The 21,404-nt window shown below is 43.3% G+C and overlaps 1 protein-coding gene across 2 annotated transcripts in view; it reads right to left on the bottom strand.

Annotated features, from left to right (window-relative positions):
- The window catches only part of PALLD (palladin, cytoskeletal associated protein), a 549,209-nt gene that overhangs the window by 198,075 nt on the left and 329,730 nt on the right, over positions 1–21,404 (bottom strand). For both annotated transcript variants that reach the window (XM_077279477.1, XM_077279475.1), the window contains 4 exons: positions 13,556–13,734; positions 4,741–4,807; positions 1,344–1,449; positions 898–975 (listed from right to left, as the gene is read on the bottom strand). In XM_077279477.1, coding sequence (XP_077135592.1) covers positions 898–975; positions 1,344–1,449; positions 4,741–4,807; positions 13,556–13,734 — 430 coding nt within the window. The remainder of the gene's footprint in view (positions 1–897; positions 976–1,343; positions 1,450–4,740; positions 4,808–13,555; positions 13,735–21,404) is intronic.

Raw genomic sequence — 21,404 nt, 5'->3', positions numbered from 1 at the left:
GATAGACAAATAGGTCCAAGCCAGAAACATCAATTGCAACTCTCAATTCAATGGGGGCAATGGGTATGGGGAGGGTAGGGGTGATGTAAACATTGGAGAAACAGCTCTAGACAGAGGAATTTTCGCTAAAGATGTGCCAAATTTATGAAACATTGGTGACACTTTGGTCAATTTGACAAAAATATCAGCAGTGTAACCACCAGCAAATCTGACATTTTCCACTTATGATAAATTCCACCTTCTAGTTTATCTATATGAAATAATGTCATGGTTGAACTCATATTCTCTGAGCCCCAGTTATTCTACATTAATTCACATCAAGATATCAGGTTTGTTCTTGTAGAAAGTTATTAAGATTTAGCTATATAATTAAAAAGGAACTATAAAAAAAAACGCTCTTGTGTTACTGGGGTTGGAAAATCTAACCATACCCAATGATGTACGCGGGGCCTCGTCTCTGGCTCATTATTTGGCGTTACTCACACACTGCACCAAGATTTCACTGTATAAGCGGGATGTAAATCATTACATGATGTTTGAGTACTGGTACAGCAGTTGCCTTATGTTATCATTCTACAAATGGGAAGACGTCTCACTGGTTTATTTACTATGTTGTTCGATGGCGCTTCATAAATATGTCACATGGACAATAATCAGCCAATGATACAGAAGCGTGGATAGGCTGCAAACAATTTTATGTAGATAACCTTACATTCACCAGTTTACTAAATATAGACTGAGACTATTGGGAAATGTTACAGAAGCCAGCAGACCCCAGGAGCCAATTGTGCAATTGCAATTGTCATATCGACAAATGTATCATCCAACAAAAAGCAAAGCGACAAAAAGGCAAAGCAAATAAATATAGAAGACCAATAGTAAAGTACAAATCCATACCTTCGTAAAGGACGGAGGAGAGAATGTCTGGTAACCGGACCCGTCCTGTCGATACAGATAAGAAGTAGGGCTCTGGACCTGGGAGTGGATGTGACACGATTAGTAGCTCTGTATAGATTGGACAGTCCATAACAATGTATTATAAATAGTGATGAGCGAGCGTGCTTGGATAAGGTGTTATCAGAGTAGGCTCGTGTGCTAACCGAGTGACTGTGGAGTGCTCAAATACTATGTTCGAGATGCCGTGGCTGCATGTCTCGTGACTGTTCGACAGCAGCAACACATGCAGGGATTGCCTGTTTGACTCGAACATAGTATTAGAGCACACCGTAGACACTCTATTAGCACACAAGTGTGCATGGATAACACCTTGTGCGAGCATGCTTGCTCATCACTAATAACGAACCAAAGCAATCCCTATGTATTATTATGTGTAAGCTACTTACCTGTTGAACAGGAATAGATATCGGTTGCATAATTGCTGTGGTTATCCCACATTTTGGTGATGATGGTCCTATGGTCAGTGAAACAGAGGTGGTCTTCTTTTGAGCCCTGGAAGAACGAAGCTGACTTATGTTTGCAAAACTGGAATTATAATATATTGGTATCACGTGGGCAGGAGCTACAAGAGCCGCATATCACAAAAACAATACAGATTAAAGCAGCCTAGCAGAGGGAATCTTTCAGTAGGATCAAGAGCTTTCTTTTAAATGAAAAGTGGCTTTACCAGTCTGATGTGTAATAGCCGCTCTCTGTTTTCCTGATCTCACTGCAGAGCTGTGTGTGATTATACCCTAAAACATCTGCAGGCTCCTCTCAGCTTCAGCTTCCATCTCACAGGCAGACAGGGCTGTAATACAGCAGAGCTGTGAGAGCTGCAGCAAATGTGTTTGTAAGGAGACAAAGTTCAGGTCTACTGTTCTGTATTAGTTACATAACTCTCATTGGCAGGTGCATAACTAGAGTCCTATGGGTCCTAGTGCAAAATTTGTACCTGGGACCCCCCAACCCTGAATGATGGTCAAATATATGGGTCCTAGTAGCGGTCTAAATTCAGTAAGGACATGTGTTGCCTCCCTTCCCCTATTGTGCAGTAATGTCCCCCATCCTGGTACATATGTCCCCAAATCCGTGGCTCCATCCTGGTACACATGTCCCCTGTTCTGCTGCTGTTCATCTTCCGCTGTTCCCACACAACACTGTGTCTTTTTCTGTAGCCAGCAGCTGACTTCAGCGTACAAACAGTTGGCAGCGCATGACATCGCTCCATGTGCTGCTCATGCATTTCTGCTGAATGTGACCTCGGACGCACATCCAGCTGAAGTAGGCAGTGGCATCAGTGGACCCTCCTCCTGCACGGGCCCAGAGGCAGTTGCACCCTTTGTTACCGTGATCGTTGCTATCTTGCTCATGGGCACTGCCCCCTCATTTAAATAATCTCTGGAGGCAGATTCTCATGCAGATCAGTGTCCGGCCCAATATCTTAACAGCTTATTTGCATATTAAAAAACATGGATTTCTTTGAAATAAAACATCAGATAACAGATATCAAGGTATCATTTCATTCAGTTTCCTATGACCTACATGTCCATATAGACGGTTTAGGAGGATAAATAATACTGACAGATTCCCTTTAAAAAGACCCACTCCCTCCTAACTTTTTATTGGAGGGATGTTTAGTAAATAAAAAGTTTGGAGGGGGTACTTCTTTAATGATGCAGTATTGTTTTGCAGATGAATGGGTGGAGTCCAGCAACATGATAGTCAAAGAAATGTATAATTATGAGGGAAACCTGAATCTTGAACAACCAAGTCATTGACCCAACTGCAATGTGGTGTGTCAGCTTCGAAATCTCTATGAAAGTAAGGTCAGGGCCATATAGGGGAACCTTGCTCTAAGAGCTCAAAATATCCTCTAGATAATGTAGAAAAAAATATTCTGCTTGTTCAAACGCAAATTAAGTAATCCAAAGCGCCATGGGAATATCGGCGGGGGCCAGGGAGGCCTTCTTCATCTGCACAATTACTTGACATCGCTAAGATAGCAAGTGAAACTGAGAAGTGAGCACAGCCGGCAAGTTTATCATAATTTTCGCCACATGTCTGACTGGAGACATTTCTTGAGGAGGCACAGCATCTGAAAGATGCCCCAAAATCATTAAGATTATCATTAAGATGCTTAGTGAATCTCACCCTAGCGCTCCCTTCATCAAGAATGGAGTACAAAGCACCAGTCATGATGAATCGGGCCACAATGTCAGCAGAAACATGTCATTTCCAACAACACAAATGCATTTATAATAGTGAACCCTGTCCTGAAGGAGCTTCACTACCTTAGTGTGACTTCACATTACAACACAAGTAATAAATGTGTGAAATGTGTGCAGCCCGTATGTATTTTATCACCTCCTCATTCACCGAGGGCCGCACATGGACATTCCTGATAAAGGATTCTCTATCCACATTCTCACACTGAGAAGAGACCTCCGTAAATGACAGGCTGGTGATTAATCTCCTGACAGGAACACGGCCGCTCTTGCTCAGCATCCACTATTGAAGTTTCCGAATAGGTCTGACTGTAGACACCTGAATCATCACTGCTCTGCGTCTGATATTTACTAGGTCATAAGACTCTCCATTCAGAGACAGACCGCCCCGGGCTGGAAGAAAGCTGGTCACACCTGAGTCTGAAAGCTGGTCTATTCAGAATATGCTCGTGGCAGGGTGTTTAACTATTTTAATGCCAGAGACCTACTGTAGGTGACAAAGATTTAGGGTGGGCCATATAAAAACAACTATAGTTTATTAGTTTGATAAACTTTGCCCTTAAATGGGTATCCTCAGGTCTGGAGCTTATCCCCTCTCCTTAGGACAGAGAATAACTTCTCCCCATCTCTGTGGGTCCAACTGTTAGGACCCCCACCAGTCCCAAGCACTGGGTGCTATAGAGCCCAGTGTGAATGGTGTGAATGGTCGATCTTGTGCAGTGCTCGTCCATTCCTTCCAAATGGGACCCCGAAGTATAAGCCAATCGCTGCTCTCAGTTGGTCTTTGGCACTTCCATAAGAATGAATGGAGCTGCACTGTACATGATTGACCTCAGCGCCATTTGCACAAGGTTCTTTGGATCTCCTATTCTTGGGAATGGTAGGATTCCAGCAGTTGGAACCCCAACTTTTGGAAAGTTGTCTTCTATTCTACCAATAAGAGCAATTTTCCAGACTTGAGAAAACCAATTAATGGCAAATGTATGCTTGTATACTTGTGCCATCAACTCCCAATTTTAAAAATAATGGATCTGTCAGCTTGCTATCCTGCCCTAAGTAAAAGCAGCATATCACAGCTATAACATATTTCATGCTGTTTGGATACTAGGAGAGGACACATAGTTCGGTGTATGTATTAGGGGTGCAATTTTCCCTCACCCCTACATTGCTCACAGCAAAGATCTACAAGCCACTGTGTGTGCATGAATATATAGTAGCCTGCAGTGGCGTAACTTGAAACTCATGGACCCCGATGCAAAAGCTCTAACGGGGCCCCAAAATATTTTAAATCTTTAATAGCAATAGTCTTTTTCTATAGGTCAAAGGGACCTTTAGGGCCTCCTAGGCTCCAGGGCTCGGGCACGACTGCAACCCCTGCACCTGTTGTAGTTACGCCCCGGTAGCTTGCCAATCACTGTGCATGGGGCTTGGGGAGCGTTCCCATCATAAATAAACCAGACTCATTACCAGTGTATTCTTTCAGTAGTAAACAGTAACGTTTTGTATGGCATTCTGGCAAAAACTGCAAAAATTATCAAATTGATTTTTTTTCATTGGAGACAAATAGTGTACTCACTGCGGCATTGTTGCTTGTTTTGACTTGAAAGAAAAACTTTCACTTTCTGAGTCTGAAGAACTGGCCCCTAAAATGAGAGTAGAAACCTTTATCAGTAATTCAAATGTAGAACACATCAAATGGAAGTATGGTATATGAGAATTAGAAGTTTAAAATGTACGTAACTGAAATTCATTTGTTTTACATTTACAGTAAGGAGCTTTAATTCCCTGCGGATCAGTTGGGTCTGGGTCATGAGCTCTTCACTGACTGTGGCCAGTTTAAATCAGTTCCACTGAAATGGTTGGATTGGGGAGTGACCACGACCACCTGCCAAATTCATCAAGAGTGCCGGATTTGTTTGCCTGAAATGCTACTCCAGTCACTGCCGTTACTCGCAGCGCACAGAGGCACAGGTCACTCAGTTCAGTCAGTGGCGTGTGCCTCTCAATGAATTTGGTGCCTTCTACTCCCACAAGACTGGCATAGTGCGAGCATGCGCGTCACAAGTCTTGATGAATCGGCTCCTATGACTTTGTATTAGATCTCATTGCCACTATCGAATCCGTACTCCTCTTTGCGTGCACACTCAGGCAGGAGCTCGGTGCGCTTCCGAGGAGTCATTTAAGTGATTGATAAGGGTCTCAGAATCCTCAACGATCATGGGGAATTAATGAGCTTAAAAACATTTTCAAAGGTTTACTTACTCTTTAAGGCAAATTCAGAGAGAACACTTTGCTGTGGTATGGATACAGTATGGCAACCCTCCATCCCCCAACCCACTATGGCCTCATTCACACGTCCATGTTGAATTTATGTGCTCTATCAATTTTTTTCACAGATAGAACATACACCCATTATAATCTATGACACTATTCATATCTCCATGTTTTCACGGATCGTGTCTCACAGAGACAAGTCCGTTTTTTTCCGTTTTCACTGATAAGGGCCAATGCAAGTCTGGGTCCATGAAAAACAAGTACAGAGCACGGATGGCATCAGTGTATAATCCGAGTGCTGGTTGTATTGACATTGCAAAGGACAGGAGAAGCTTTGTTATTTCTTTGTTCATCCGTGAAAAGCCCTGGTGACACAATGATGGGAAAAACGGACACATGGATCATACACAAGGCATATTTACCACAAAATGTGTGTATGCCTTTTTTACGATCTTCTTAGCAGTGGTTAAAGGAGTTTCCCAAAATACTAAGATATCCTGATTGCGGGGTGTCCAACCTTACTATGGGCTACATAGTGATCCTGAAAATGGGGTACAGCAAAGCCCTGTCTGGATGAGGCAGAGGTCAGGCATGTGTGCAGTCCACTGCATTCACTTTCTATAGGACTGCTGGAGACAGTGCTTGTCCTTTATCGGTAGTCCTATGTCCAAGGAATGGAGAGGGGAACACATGCCCGACCTTCACTCCATTCAGTCAGGGCTCTGCAGACCTCACTGTTTTATCAGTAGAAGATTAGCACAGGAGGACTAGTAAACCTGCAGCCATGTTTATGAGCTTTATATAACCCCGCACCTACCACTGATTGGCAGTTTTCTGTGTACACTGTGCATAGACAGAAAGCTATCAATGAACGGTGTGGGCGGGATTATACAGAGCTCAGCATTCAGAGAACTGCTAGATCTGCAGCAGATAAAAAAAAGATTTTATAAAAACTGTAGCAAGCAGCAAAGGAAATGATACATGGCTGGAATCAGGGTCTCTGCCCCTACATCATGTCTCTCTCAGAAGGGGTAGCAAACACCTTGTGATAGTTTCCCTTTAATAGATAACATGGAAAGAGCATGCCTTATTTGTACCCCAGAGACTCATTATGTAATATCACAAAGATATCATACGTGTCTATAGTTATGGTAACCTACGTGGTCCTATTTCCTTCCAGTTTAACAAGTGAACATACTTTAAATTCAGAAATCTTTTAGCCTCCTGATACAAGTGTAGGAGATGCAAATATATGTTGCTTTTTCTTCCCCTCAACCCCCTTTAAATGTGTACAGTGTTTATTATTAATGTGTACATACACAGTGGCACTGCTACACATAAAGTGTATTGTCACCATGTACAAGAGTATTGCTACACCTTATACATACTACTCTGTATATTTATATAATGTTCACATGTATTGCACACACAGGTCGGTTAGGGAAAGTAAGTCCCAGGGCCCATTTTAGTGTTAAGGGTGTAGTGTCCATAATTAGCCACAAGAGGGAGGCACTATCTACTATATAATTGTCTAAGGGGTACTTCCGTCTTTCTGTCTGTCTGTCTTTCTGTCACGGATATTCATTGGTCGCGGCCTCTGTCTGTCATGGAATCCAAGTCACTGATTGGTCGTGGGTGGCAAAACGCCCACGACCATTGCCATGACCAATCAGCGACGCGCACAGTCCGGAAGAAAATGGCCGCTCCTTACTCCCCGCACTCACTGCCCGACGCCTGCATATTCCCCTCCGGTCACCGCTCACACAGGGTTAATGCCGGCGGTAACGGACCGCGTTATGCCGCGGGTAACGCACTCCGTAACCGCTGCTATTAACCCTGTGTGTCCCCAATTTTTTACTATTGATGCAGCCTATGCGGCATCAATAGTAAAAAAATGTAATATTAAAAATAATAAAAAAAACAAAAAACCTGCTATACTCACACTCCGTAGTCCGCCGAGCCGCTCTCGCCGGCCGCCATCTTCTGTTCCCGGCGATGCATTGCGAAATTACCCAGAAGACTTAGCGGTCTCGAGAGACCGCTAAGTCGTCTAGGTAATTTCGCAATGCATCCTGGGAACAGAAGATGGTGGCCGGCGCGAGTGGCTCGGCGGAGCTTCGGTGGATCCCAAGCGTTGGTAACCGCTTCCTGGATCCAGGCGCCAACGGAAGGTGAGTATATAACTATTTTTTATTTTAATTCTTTTTTTTTTTTAACTGGGATATCATGCCCACATTGCTATATACGTGGGCTGCGCAATATACAACGTGGGCTGCGCAATATACAACGTGGGCTGCGCAATATACAACGTGGGCTGCGCAATATACAACGTGGGCTGCGCAATATACAACGTGGGCTGCCCAATATACTGCGTGGGCTGCGCAATATACTGCGTGGGCTGCGCAATATACTGCGTGGGCTGCGCAATATACAACGTGGGCTGCGCAATATACAACGTGGGCTGCCCAATATACAACGTGGACTGCGCAATATACAACGTGGGCTGCGCAATATACAACGTGGGCTGCGCAATATATACCGTGGGCTGCGCAATATACAATGTGGGCTGTGCTATATACTACGTGGACTGCGCAATAGACTACGTGGGCTGCACATTATACAACGTGGGCTGTGCAATATACTACGTGGGCTGCGCAATATACAACGTGGGCTGCGCAATATACAACATGGGCTGCGCAATATACAACGTGGGCTGTGCAATATACAACGTGGGCTGCACAATATACTAGGTGGGCTGCGCAATATACCATGTGGGCTGCGCAATATACCACGTGGGCTGCACAATGTACAACGTGGGCTGCGCAATGTACAACGTGGGCTGCGCAATATACCACGTGGGCTGCACAATGTACAATGTGGGCTGTGCAATGTACAACGTGGGCTGCGCAATGTACTACGTGGGCTGCGCAATATACAACGTGGGCTGCGCAATATACTACGTAGGCTGCACAATGTACTACGCGGGCTGCGAAATGTACTACATGGGCTGCGCAATGTACTGCGTTGGCTGGGCAATGTACTGCGTGGGCTGCGCAATGTACTGCGTGGGCTGCACAATGTACTGCGTGGCTGTGCAATATACTACGTGGGCTGTGCTATATATTACGTACACATATTCTAGAATACCCAATGCATTAGAATCGGGCAACCACCATCTAGTAGTATATAGTTAGAATAGGAGGGGCACAGTGCATAAATATAGTGCAGCTTCCTGCTTTTAGTTAGTTGGAGTCAGGGCCTGAGCCCCATGCAGTTCACTGGGCTGCCTAGTCAGGAGTCGCTGTGCCCCGTAACGTTGAAGAAGGGGGGGCCCAGCATAGAACAGCTACAAGGGAGGATTCCTCCAAGAGGAAGACTGCTACGACCCATTACCGTTTTCTCCCATTAAGTGACACAAACAAATATAAAAATTGAAAACTTTTATTGGGAAATCTACACATAAAATTTCCATCTTTTAACTTTGGGTAAAATATTTTGGTCGCAGCTTAGAAAAACAGGCAATATCTGCCAACAAATTGGGGTGTAGGGAGATTAACTGCCTTCCGGACTCCCGGGCAGGTATCTTCACCACCAACAAAACTCCACCCTTCCGCAGCTGCGACTGAAACAAACCATACAAGAGGGAGGGAGGGTGGGAAACAGGTCCGGGTCCAGGGATCGGATGTGCTTCAGCACTTCCCAGCGCCAAGAGCAGGAGATAAGCTCCGCCCCCTCCACGGGGAGTTAACCCCATATTCCATTTTGGTCTCACTGGATGGGAGATCTGTTTCTAACACAGGGGGAAGGCGCAGCAGTCAGGGGACAGCAGCGTAAGCCGCAGTGTCCCAAAAAAAGAAAGGAAGCGCTGCGGATGCAGCTGAAGCAAGTCTGTCCCTATAGAGCAAGAAGACAGGTCAGCACGGTCAATACACATGAGATGTGGCAGATCTTTGCCTGTGCGGCAGTACTTAGAACCAGTGTGAAACGGTATAGGACTCCCCCATGTGAGGCAAGACCCTGGGCTGAATATAGAAAAGGAAAGGACAGAGCAGGGACAGAGATGGTTGTGCTTTATGAGTTACCCAAAGTGCCTGTAAGTGATCAAGCTGTGCTAAGTAAAGAAGTTATCGTTGAAGTTAACCCGGAGTGTGTCTCTTTTATTCCAGAGCCGTCTTTGAGGAAACCATCCCCGTACCGAGCAAGTCCAGATGATGCAGAAAGCCAGCGCAGAGGTAACGCAGCGAAGAATTGTGAACTTTTATGGGAAAGGGACCAGGGAGTCATACAAGGATTGCTGTCGGCCCTGGCTAACACTCTAGCATCCCCTGGCCCTTCCTACACAACAGAGCAGTGCATGGTGGGAGCGCAGATGACATTTCTACAATCAACTGAACTTGTAGGACACATAATTGACAGAAGAGTGGACAGGAGAGGACACAGACAGAAGAGCAAGAGCAATATCTGGACCCTTTGTACAGCTTATCATAATGTTCAATGCCACCTGCTTTGGGGGTAGAAGTGGGCCCTTCACCTCTTGGGTTCCTGTGCGTCTGCCCCCGAGAGTACTACTAAACCACTGTCTGTTTCCAATGGCAACCAACACTACAAAAAGATATGTAGGTGAACGGACAACATAAAATAGTTGAAAAAGCTTTTAAGTAGTTTGATCATTTTCTATTTCCAGATCTCGTAGTGTGAACTATGCAGTGTGGGTAAAGGTACCGTCACACTAAACGATATCGCTAGCAATCCGTGACGTTGCAGCGTCCTGGATAGCGATCTCGTTGTGTTTGACACGCAGCAGCGATCAGGATCCCGCTGTGATATCGCTGGTCGTTGATTAAAGTTCAGAACTTTATTTGGTCGTCAGATCACCGTGTATCGTTGTGTTTGACAGCAAAAGCAACGATACCAGCAATGTTTTACAATGGTAACCAGGGTAAATATCGGGTTACTAAGCGCAGGGCCGCGCTTAGTAACCTGATGTTTACCCTGGTTACCAGTGTAAAATGTAAAAAAACAAACAGTACATACTCACCTTCTGATGTCTGTCACATGTCCCTCGCCGTCCGCTTCCTGCACTGACTGAGCGCTGGCCGTAAGTGAAAGCACAGCACAGCAGTGATGTCACCGCTCTGCTGTTAGGGCCGGCGCTCAGTCAGTGCAGGAAGCGGACGCCGGGGGACGCGAATGTAAGTATGTAGTGTTTGTTTTTTTTACATTTTACACTGGTAACCAGGGTGTCATGATTCCCAATGGCAGGGACATAGGCAAAAACAGGACTAGCTCTAGGAAGATGGAATCTAAGCTGACCGCGATGCTGAACCTAACGCACAACTACCAGTGGCCGGGGAACGTACCTGCGTTTTATCCCTAGATGTCTCGCACCAGCCGGAGATCTAGCTACCCCTACTATAGGAAACACAGACCTGGCTTGCCTCCAGAGAAAACCCCAAAGTAATAGTAGCCCCCAACATATAATGACGGTTAGTTAAGAAGAAAACACATACGCAGTATGAATACAGGTTCAGCAAAGAGAGGCCCACTAACTAGATAGCAGAAAATACAAAAGTGGACTTCGCGGTCACCTCAAAACCCTACAAAATACCATCCTGAAATGACTTTAAACTCCGGTATCAACTCATGACACCGGAGTGGTCATTTCAGTTCACTAGAGCTTCCAGCAGCAAGATTCATATAAATGCACGCTGGACAAAAGATACAAATGATCAAACTTATCTGACTCAGCAGACTTGGAGCAGGTAGCAAGTAACAGAGGAGCTCTGGTAACATTGATAGCCGGCAAGTAAATGAGTGAGAAGCCAGACTATATAGGAAACTCCCATTTCCTGATGGGAACAGGTGCACTGGAGATAGAAGACAGAAGTCAACCAGTACCACCAGTAGCCACCAGAGGGAGCCCACAAACAGAATTCACAACACCAGGGTAAACATCGGGTTACTAAGCGCGGCCCTGCGCTTAGCAACCCCATGTTTACCCTGGTTACTCAGGGACCTCGGCATCGTTGGTCACTGGAGAGCGGTCTGTGTGACAGCTCTCCAGCGACCAAACAGCGACGCTGCAGCGATCGGCATCGTTGTCAGTATCGCTGCAGCGTCGCTTAGTGTGACGGTACCTTAAGAGACATAACACTGTATTGTGCGAACGTCGCCAAATCAGCGACTTGTCAGACCTCTAATGATGATCCCTTCTGATGACTCAGCCATGAGAAACATATTGTTAACAAGCCGAATTCCAGGAATTTGTAGGTATTTTACATAGGTAATTACTAAAGTTATAAAGAGCCCACAGGTTCAGTTAGTTCACCTCTTTCTTTAGTTTATTCCCATTGTTGGAATAATCGCAGCAGACAATGGAGAGTCGCAGGTTTCTTAAATCAATTCAGATCGTTCTACTGCAAAAGTGGCAACCAATGTGGTAATGGATGGAGTTCTCAATATTGCAAGGAAAACATAAGTGTTGGAATTCTCAGCTCTCCTAATATACAAGTTTTAGTAAATACTTGTCTTGTGAAAACATTCGTTAAGTCTTCATTGTTCTGTTCGTCCTGGGTGCTATTTCCCATTGTTAAAGATTATTTTTGATATACAGTCTGGCCCTGACTGCACAGGTCCAGATTGTGCAGGGACTTCCCAAATTGGTAACGCCTTGTTGTCAACGTATTCATAAATGTCTTGGAGTAATGACAAAGGAACGGCTCTGACGCGGCTATTTAATGGAGCGTGAGCAGACTCTTTTTCTCATTTAAATATGGGGCTAAAGCTGCTTTATCAGATCCTTTTCCATTTTTGCGTCTATCAAAATACAGGCCTCTTTGCTCTCATATTTTTTTTTCCATTGACGCTTAACAATAGGTCAGCTAAAACCGTACATCTGAAAAACAGATCAAAAACTAATGGAGAACAAATTTCTTGTTTTTTTCATCCATTTTTTGACGGATGCCCATAGACTTGAATGGCCGGTTTTGGAGATGGGGGAAGAACATAAATGGAACAAACACATGGATCCATAAAACAAACATAAAAAAATCCTGAGTTTTAAACCATACAGCACATGCATGAGAAAAAAGGTTATGCGAAAGCATCTTTAGGCTATGTTCACACTGGGCATTTTTGTGGCGTTTTTTTTCTGCAGCAAAACCTGATCTCTTGGCAGGAAAGAAGCTGCGGGAAAAATCAAAGGTTTTGCTACGTTTTTGGTGCACTTTTTGCTGTGGTTTGTGTGCATTTTTGTCATGCTAGATTCGTCTCTTGTGCATGCTGATAAAAGTTTAGTGAAAAAAAGAAAAATGTAATTCTGTTTAATCAGGTTTTGGCACAAAAAAACGCTGCAAAACCTGTTACCTGCGTTTTCTGGTGCGAATTTTCAGCGTTTTTTCACCGCTTTCAATGGGTGAAAAACGCTGAAGGAAGTGACATGCTCCTTTGTGCAAGAAACATGCAAAGCACAAAATCCTGATGACAAAAAAAAAACAAGCTGTCTGCATGAGATTTCTGAAATCTCAAAGATTTTGCTGGTACTGTAAAACGCAGCTGAAAATTTGCGTAAAAAAAATGCTGAAAAAACGCTTAGTCTGAACATAGCTGTAAGTGGGCATATAAAATAACGTTATTAATCTGCAGATATGGGTTAATCTGCAGGTTAATAGTGTTCTGATTCTGCACAGCACCGGCACCGAGAGCCCCTCTGCAGGGAGGAAATTAACTTTATTCTTCAGCCACGTTTGGCTCCTAGTCATGGAGTGGCGCCACAGCTATGTCAGTGATAACATCTACAAGGAGTTGGCACAGTCTCCCCATGTTGGCGTGGGTCTCCTCTTGGTCCTCCGGCTTACCTGCACACGCCAAGCACATACTGATAGGGAATTTAGATACTGAGCCTCAATGGGGATTATGTGTGCAGAATATGTTGGCTGTATATAAGCAAGCATAACAATGCCTTCCTAATAAATTACTTATGGTGTATTCTTTCTCAAGATTGCAAACTTAAACTGGGGTAGATGTAAATGGCCATAATCAGAGACTGAGGTGATAGAGGGAAAATAAATTGAATTGAAACAAAAAAAAAAAGGAATTTTGACAAAATTTCACTTTACCTTCAACAAAAACTTCTGCCGAAGACGTATCAGATCCAAGGGAATTCGACGCCACACAGGAATAGCGCCCCGTGTCCTCCTCAAAGGCTTCAGCAATGACAAGCACGTGAAGGCCGTCACCCTCAGAGGAGATGATAATGTCAGGCGAGTTATGCAGCTCTCTTCCTTCACAGAACCACCTGGAGACACAAAAGCATCCCAGATATTTAAAGTGGCCGGGATGGGAGGAGGGAACGGGATGGGTAGAGGCAAACAGTAGTCAGAGTCATATCAGACATAGGCAGTGCATGACAGATCGCCAATGAGTCACTGAAGAGATTGATCAATAAGTATGGGAATATAGAGCAGCTCGATGCGTAATACTTGGGAAGCCAGTGAGAAATAATCTTTATAGACAAGATAAGTGTTTATAAATCTAAGTGAGTGAGCAAAGGCAGATTAATGAGCTGTAGGACATACTATCTTCTGAGATGATTTACATGTCTAGACTCCAGATACACAGCCGCGTTTTCTACATGACCTTGTAGATGATAGGCAGCCTTGGCCGAAATACTAAAAACACATGCTGAGACTTGTAGTTATGAAACAGCTGGAGACTCTCAATATACATGACTGCTCTCTGATAATATAATAACATGCAATGCCCTAATCTTCAATTGTCTCCACAGGAATGGATGACCTCCCAATATCACGATAATGGCAACGTAATGACGGAATTGAGTCCATCCTCAATCATCTTAAAATCTCAGTACGGAAACACTACAAACTGCCAGAAGCCTGGTCACAATTTGTGTTAGTGAATCTCTGATTACAATATTATATCATTAGAAATCAGGCACAAGGATATTGTTGTGAATCAAACATGGATATAATGCAGCCATCTTCTCCTGCTCCACTGAAATGCATTTTGAACGTACATTGTACAAGTGTAGTGTTCCTTGGTCCTGGCCTCGGCTTCTTAAAACACAAGTGAAGAGCTGCTACAGTACTTAGTACCATCCCACAGTCCAAAAAAAATCACCTGGTTTATAGAACTGAGAAAAAAATAAAAATGCTTAATCTATTCCTATACAAAGATTCTTTAAAATAGGAAGGGTAATAGTAGAGTGCCATGAATAAGTAGTGTTTAGGGACCTTACCAATGTAATAAGATTCAAAAACACCTTATTAGGGTTAGGGCTCGTTCACACGACCGCATTTTGTGTGAAAAAAACGGGCAGCACAGGAATCAATTTATTCAATGGAGCAGTTTACATTCAGATTCAATGACCAAATGTGCTTGTGAAAACAATAAAAATAAACAAATTTAAGGAACGAACTAGTTTCTTCTGTGAATCGGAGGAGACTCACCTATTCATGTCTATGGGTGCGCAAAAAGAAATCAGATGTCATACAGAGCCACAGTATGGCATCCATTCTTTACGGATACATTGCAGTTCTGTAAATGACTAATAGCTGCTGCTGTAAAAAAAAACAGATTGTATACGGACTGCACACAAATGACAAGTCAGAAAAACAAATCTTTTTGGATGGAACTGAATGTTTTTTTTTTATAGTGTTATGTGAACCTACCCATATAGAGGTGGATATTGTTCAAATGCTAGACCCTATGTGTATGGTTAGCTTTATTGGAACCTGTCAGCATGTGTCTTCAAGTATGGAAGTCGTAGTATGGCGGTATAGGTGCATCTTTCTAAATAAAAATACCTTTTTTGTACACTTCCAAGAGATGTAGCAAAGAGTCCATATGCAGATCAGTCTGAAAGTGTATGGGGGAGGGTAGCGCTTGTCTACATTCATGAAAGAAGCAGCCTAAATAGTGTACATTGCAGTGAATGACCCCATAGCTTACCATTGGTCCGAGCGCAACCTGATGTTTTGTTGGATTGCACTCGCATTGAAAATACAGTCGCCTGCACCCGCCCTAATGTTAGGTGCACCCGACTGTTTTCTCTCTATCCGATAAAGGGACCAGTTATTCTGATAATTCTGATGACTCTGAGAAGAGTGGCATCAGTTTTCCCATATAAGCTGCTCACAGTAGCACGAGCAACATGCAGCCTGGCTTTGTTGTGATAAATAATGGCTACTTGGATACTTTCCAGCAGTACCACTGGCGCTACGGCCATGTAATGCCAAGGTAAAGTATTAATATAGCTGCAAATAAGGCTAAAAGGGGCCGGCTAACGTACATTATGCAACCCCATATGATAATGCCAGGAGTCGGATGGTCCGATGTTCCCTCGTGAAGGTCTCTTTAAGATGTTGTCCACGTGGTCTCCAGACCAATCTCCAACTATCACTGCATTCAATACAAAAGCGGGACTCATCGCTCAAGAGACTAGACCTCCATTACATCCTTCATTGATAACCTTTGAGGAAGGGCTGTTGAGTTCACAGCTGTGGGAGGAGTAAGGTGCCATTTTGTTGCAGTCCAGAGTAGTCACCGCTCACAGTGCGAGTTGTGGTCAGCAGCCTGACATTGTACTGCTCTCAGGCTACTGAGCCGTTCTCACCACTGGAAGAAGCCACTGCCGCAGGGCTGCTCTGAGCGGTGAGAACACTGTGTATGGTGGAGACTTTTTCCAGTGGGGAGAACACAGTTTGTTAACCTGGGATTAGTAGTACTATACCAGACTGCCGATCTGTGCTCACCTCCGCTGTTAAACTGCAGAGTTCAGAGCACAGCAGATAAATCATCACACTGCTGTGTTCTGAACACTGAGCACTGCTACATCAGCGTAGTTCTCATTCAGACATAGCAGAGCTGTGTATCTAAGCCCATCATGTGTGATACAGCCCGCAGAACCGCCGATCTATTCCAGCACATGGCAAGTAGCACCAACTAGCAGAATTGGCGCTGCCAACTATCTCTGCACTGTGCTCCTAATTTCCATATTTGTTTGACATTTTGAAAACGCCCAGCAGGGCAGATGGGAAGTGACATCACACACAGGCGAGCAGATCCCACCCTCATTTGCTGCAGTCATAATGCAAACTATTAGTATACTAGGTTCTCATGGCAAATTTCAGCTGCTGCTCACCCTAGTGTTTAAAGGCTGAAAATATGCAAACTTTTTAAATGGGAACCGGTCATGTAAAAAATAAAACAAAAAACACAACCTGCAAATGTGGAGTTAATCACAGGTTAATAGTGTTCTGAAGCTGCCGGTTGCCCGCACGGAGAGCCCTGCTGCCAAGAGGAAATTAACTTTATGCCTCCCGGCAGACTCCAGTTTTCAGTCATAGAGGTGGGCTGGGCAGCTTCAGAACACCATTAACCTGCAGATCAACACAATATTTGCAGTCTAAAACCTTTTTTTTTAATTATTATTATTCATGTATATATTATACCAATAAAAAAACAAGTTGATAAAAAAAAAAAAAACATTAATGCTTAATACCTGCTATTACTACCTCTTGTGGTTCCACAGTCTGACTGCTCTAACTGTAAAGAACCCTTTCCAATTTAGCTGCCGGAATCACCTTTTCTCCACTTGTAATGAATGATCACTGGTCCATTGTAAGGTCCTTGTAAGTAATAAGTCATGTGCTAGTCCCTAGTATTGACAACAGATGTATTTAAGGCCATAATGCACAAACACGGGTCCTTCATTGTCTTACGAGGACCTACATGAAGATCAAAAACAATTGACTGAAAAAGGACACAAAATTCAAAAACCATCACAGTAAAAAAGGCAGCCTTACTTACCAGCACCAGGTAACAATACAGTGCACTACAGGCCCCTATAATTAAGGCGGGGGCAGAATACTGATGGACAACCACTCACACACCTACCAGTCATGGAGGGAGTGACTGACGTGGGTTGTGAGTTTGCGGATTTTGGCCAAAATATTGACCAATACTTTGCATATTTTATACATTTTTTTGCTAATGATTCACGTTTTTCTGCAGGGTGTAACCAGGCCCTTTAGTGTTGGCTGGGTGAGAGGGGGTGCCTGTCCCTGTGGGGTGCACTTATGTAGTGCCTGATCTAATAGTATTAGCGGCACTAATCGGCTGTAAGCCAGACACAGAATTACTCGTGTGCATTAATAATACTAGGCGACTACTCCCTTGGTCGGTGTGTGAGCGGTTTCTCATCAGTGTCCTACTCCTGTGCTGCCCCCATCTTTATCCTGTAGCGCTTTGGTATTGTGACCCGCTGTTGGTGAGTGAAGCTGCCTTTCATCTGTGATTTTTTTTAATTTCATGTCCTTTTTGGGGGATTGCATTAGCAGAACTTGGGGTTACCTGCTATGTTCTCAATGTGCAGCTTACAGCTCGTCCGTCTTGGTTTTGCAATTTCAATGCTCACTATTATTAGGCTGTGGATACTCACCTGGACCAAAATATACACAAATATTCTATTAATAGGTGACCAGATACACGTGGTTTCAGCATTCATAACGTAACATATATTGTTTGATATTTTCTCTGCTTGGCATGGCGGTATAGTCATCATTTTATCTCTGTCATTTTCCTTTGAAGATTTTGTTAATAAGATCCTTGAGTCACAGCAAATACAAATAGATCATTCTCACTAATCAATCACTGGTTGGGACACCTCCAAGAAACACAGGCTCCATGCCAGAACATCTCAGACCGAAATGACTGGTCGAGCGAGAGCAGAGAGGATCATGAACTTGCCCTAGTGTGAACAGAGGGCTCTTTGGTATCATTTCCTTCAGGGGCAGTTCAGTGGCAGGGGCTGATTAACGTTCCACTGAATTTCAGAATTCACTAACACGTATTTTGCATTGTACAGTTGTGATACGTTATTTATGCCATCGTATATGCTTGCCCAAATAAGTATTACGATTCTTAAATGACAAATGTGGCTGATAATGTCTGATTCTTATGTAATGTCAGGATAAAGCTATAGGGGGTTACTGAGGGGGTTTCTCTTCTGTGTCAATTTTCTTTCTGCTTCATCATGAGTTTATAACTCCCAACTAAATACATGTATCACCTATTCACAGGATAGGTAATAATATAATCACTGGGGGTCTGACCACAGGCAACATCACCGAACCTGAGAACAGGGTTCCTACCGAAGATTGATACTGTGAATGTGTGTTTTATCACAGCAAAGGGATAAGAAACACAGCGTGGCATCACTGTGGCCCATATGCAAGAAGAAGCGATGGTACCTCTGAAGAGCATTGCTCCTAGCGCAGTGCAACTTACAGGAAATATACTATTTATCTTCTATTCTCTCCATTTGGTCAGATGAAGGTCCAGACTGTGGACCGAACGTTGCCCATATGTCTAATATTGGATTGTATTAAGAACAATAGCTTCAGCATACCGACGTGACGAGTTCTTCATCCTTAATCTATACACAGAGTGGAATCCTACTCAGGCACCCGTGAAAAACCAGGAGTGTCCTACAACCAACACAATTGACTTTGCTTTTGTCATTATTTGTGTACTGTGACATAACCAACTTTATTAGTCATGTGCAGAGACATTTCTGATCACTAGGCCTGTATTGTGACTTTTATGAGATTATTCCTGTGCAGTGCCATCACTATGTCTGCGGGGACCCAATGGTTCCTCTGCTTTATAGATAGATACAAGCACTATGAACTGCATAAGAAGTTGGAGAGCCAGGATTCCTACCACCAGGAGTCATTACTAAATCATTAATAGCATCCTATTAAGAAAGGTTCACATTGCAGCAGTCTAAGTGGAAGATAACATGAAACTCACCATAAGACTTTCACACAAGCGAGGCATCTTGGGTTTGAATACAAAACACAGCTTCCTAAATCCTTTAATCCCCAAAAATCATTATCCGCCTCATAAGAATAACAGCATCATATAGTATAGGAATACAAATATGGTAGAAATGCCATACGCACTTACAACTTAAATCTGTGATGCCTACGTCTCACAGTGTGTTGCAACTGAATGACGCAAGATTGATATTGTATTGCACTCACAGAGGATTGTCTACAACTTCAGCAAACTATCACATGTACAAAGTATTAAGGTCTGTACAAAAAAAGTTTGTATTCACTGACAGCAAGGGAAATTGAAGATAAGGTTGCTATTAAGTACAGTTGTGTGAAAGTGTTTGCCCCCTTCCTGATTTCCTATTCTTTTGCATGTTTGTCAAACTTAAATATTTCAGATCACCAAACAAATTTAAATATTTGACAAAGATAACACAAGTAAACACAAATTTAAGTTTTTAAATTAAGGTCTTATTATTAAGGGACAAAAGAAATCCAAACCTACAGGGTCCTGTGTGAAAGAGCGATTGCCCCTTAAACCTAATAACCAGTTGGGCCATCCTTAGCAGCAACAAGTGCAAGCAAGCGTTTGCGATATCTGGCAGTGAGTCTCTTACAACGCTCTGGAGGTATTTTGGCCCACTCGTCTTTGCAGAATTGTTGTAATTCACCTACATTGGAGGGTTTACGAGCATGATCCGCGCTTTTTAAGGTCATGCCACAGCATTTCAATCGGATTAAATTCAGGACTTTGACTAGGCCACTCCAAAGTCTTAATTTAACCTAAGTGCGCTTCTGTTTGAGGTCACGAACAGATGGCTGGACATTCTCCTTCAGGATTTTTTGGTAGACAGAAGAATTCATGGTTCAATTTACCACAAGAAGTCTTCTAGGTCCTGAAGCAGCAAACAACCCCAGACCATCACACTACTACCACCATATTTTACTGTTGTTATGGTATTCCCTTTCTGAAATGATGTGTTACTTCTAAGCCAGATGGAATGGGACATACACCTTTCAAAAAGTTCAACTTTTGTCTCCTCAGTCCACATATTATTCTCTCAAAAGTCTGGGGGATAATAAAGTTGTTCTCTGGCAAAACTAAGACGAGCCTTCATGTTTTTATTGCTCAGTAGTGATTTTCGTCCTGGAACTCTGCCATCCAGGACATTTTTGCCCAGTCTCTTTCTTAGGGTGGAGTCATGAACACTGACCTTAACTGAGGCAAGTGAGGTCTGCAGTTCCTTGGATGTTGTTGTGGGGCCTTTTGTAACCTCTTGGATGAATCATCAACGTTGTTCCTGGAAAGTTCACTACTGTTCCATGTTTTTACCATTTGTGGATAATAGCTCTCGCAGTGGTTCGCTGGAGTCCCAAAGCTTTAGAAACTGTATTATAACCTATTTTAGACTTATAGATCTCAATTACCTTGTTTCTAATTTTTTGCAGAATTTCTTTTGATTGTGGCATGATGTCTAGCTTTTGAGGTCTTTTGGCCTACTTCACTTTGTCAGGCGGATCCTATTTAAATGATTTCTTGATTTGAGAACAGGTGTGGTAGTAATCGGGCCTGGGTGTGGCTAGGGAATTTGAACTCTTTTTCCCAAAGATGTGATAAACCACAGGTAATTTATGTTTTAAGGTGGGGGGGCAATCACTTTTTCACACAGGGCCTTGTAGGTTTGGATTTCTTTTTCCATCTAATAATAAAAGACCTTCATTTAAAAACTTCATTTTGTGCTTAGTTATATTATCTTTGTCTAATATTCAAATTTGTTTGGTGATCTGAAACATTTAAGTGTGACAAACATGTAAAGAATAGGTAATAAGGAAGGGAGCAAACATTTTTTCACACCACTGTATATATATAAATATATTTGAGAAACTTCTGTCTGGATCAATGGATATCAATAGGCACATGTAATGCAAGAAACCGATCAATAGCCCCCCCCCCCCATACACCTTAAAGGGATGTTGGCCAAATGATTCAGCTGATATTTCTGCTGGCAGCTATTTCGGCCATGCCTCACATATACAGGAGCATTTCTGTGTTTTCAGTCTTTGTCAACGGCTTATCTCAGGGAAAACAAAAAGATAGTAAGATCAA

The sequence above is a fragment of the Ranitomeya variabilis genome, chromosome 1 (genome assembly GCF_051348905.1).
Source record: "Ranitomeya variabilis isolate aRanVar5 chromosome 1, aRanVar5.hap1, whole genome shotgun sequence".
Classification (NCBI taxonomy): domain Eukaryota; kingdom Metazoa; phylum Chordata; class Amphibia; order Anura; family Dendrobatidae; genus Ranitomeya; species Ranitomeya variabilis.
Note: the sequence above shows the minus strand (reverse complement) of the source record. Positions and strands in the feature narration are given on the sequence as shown.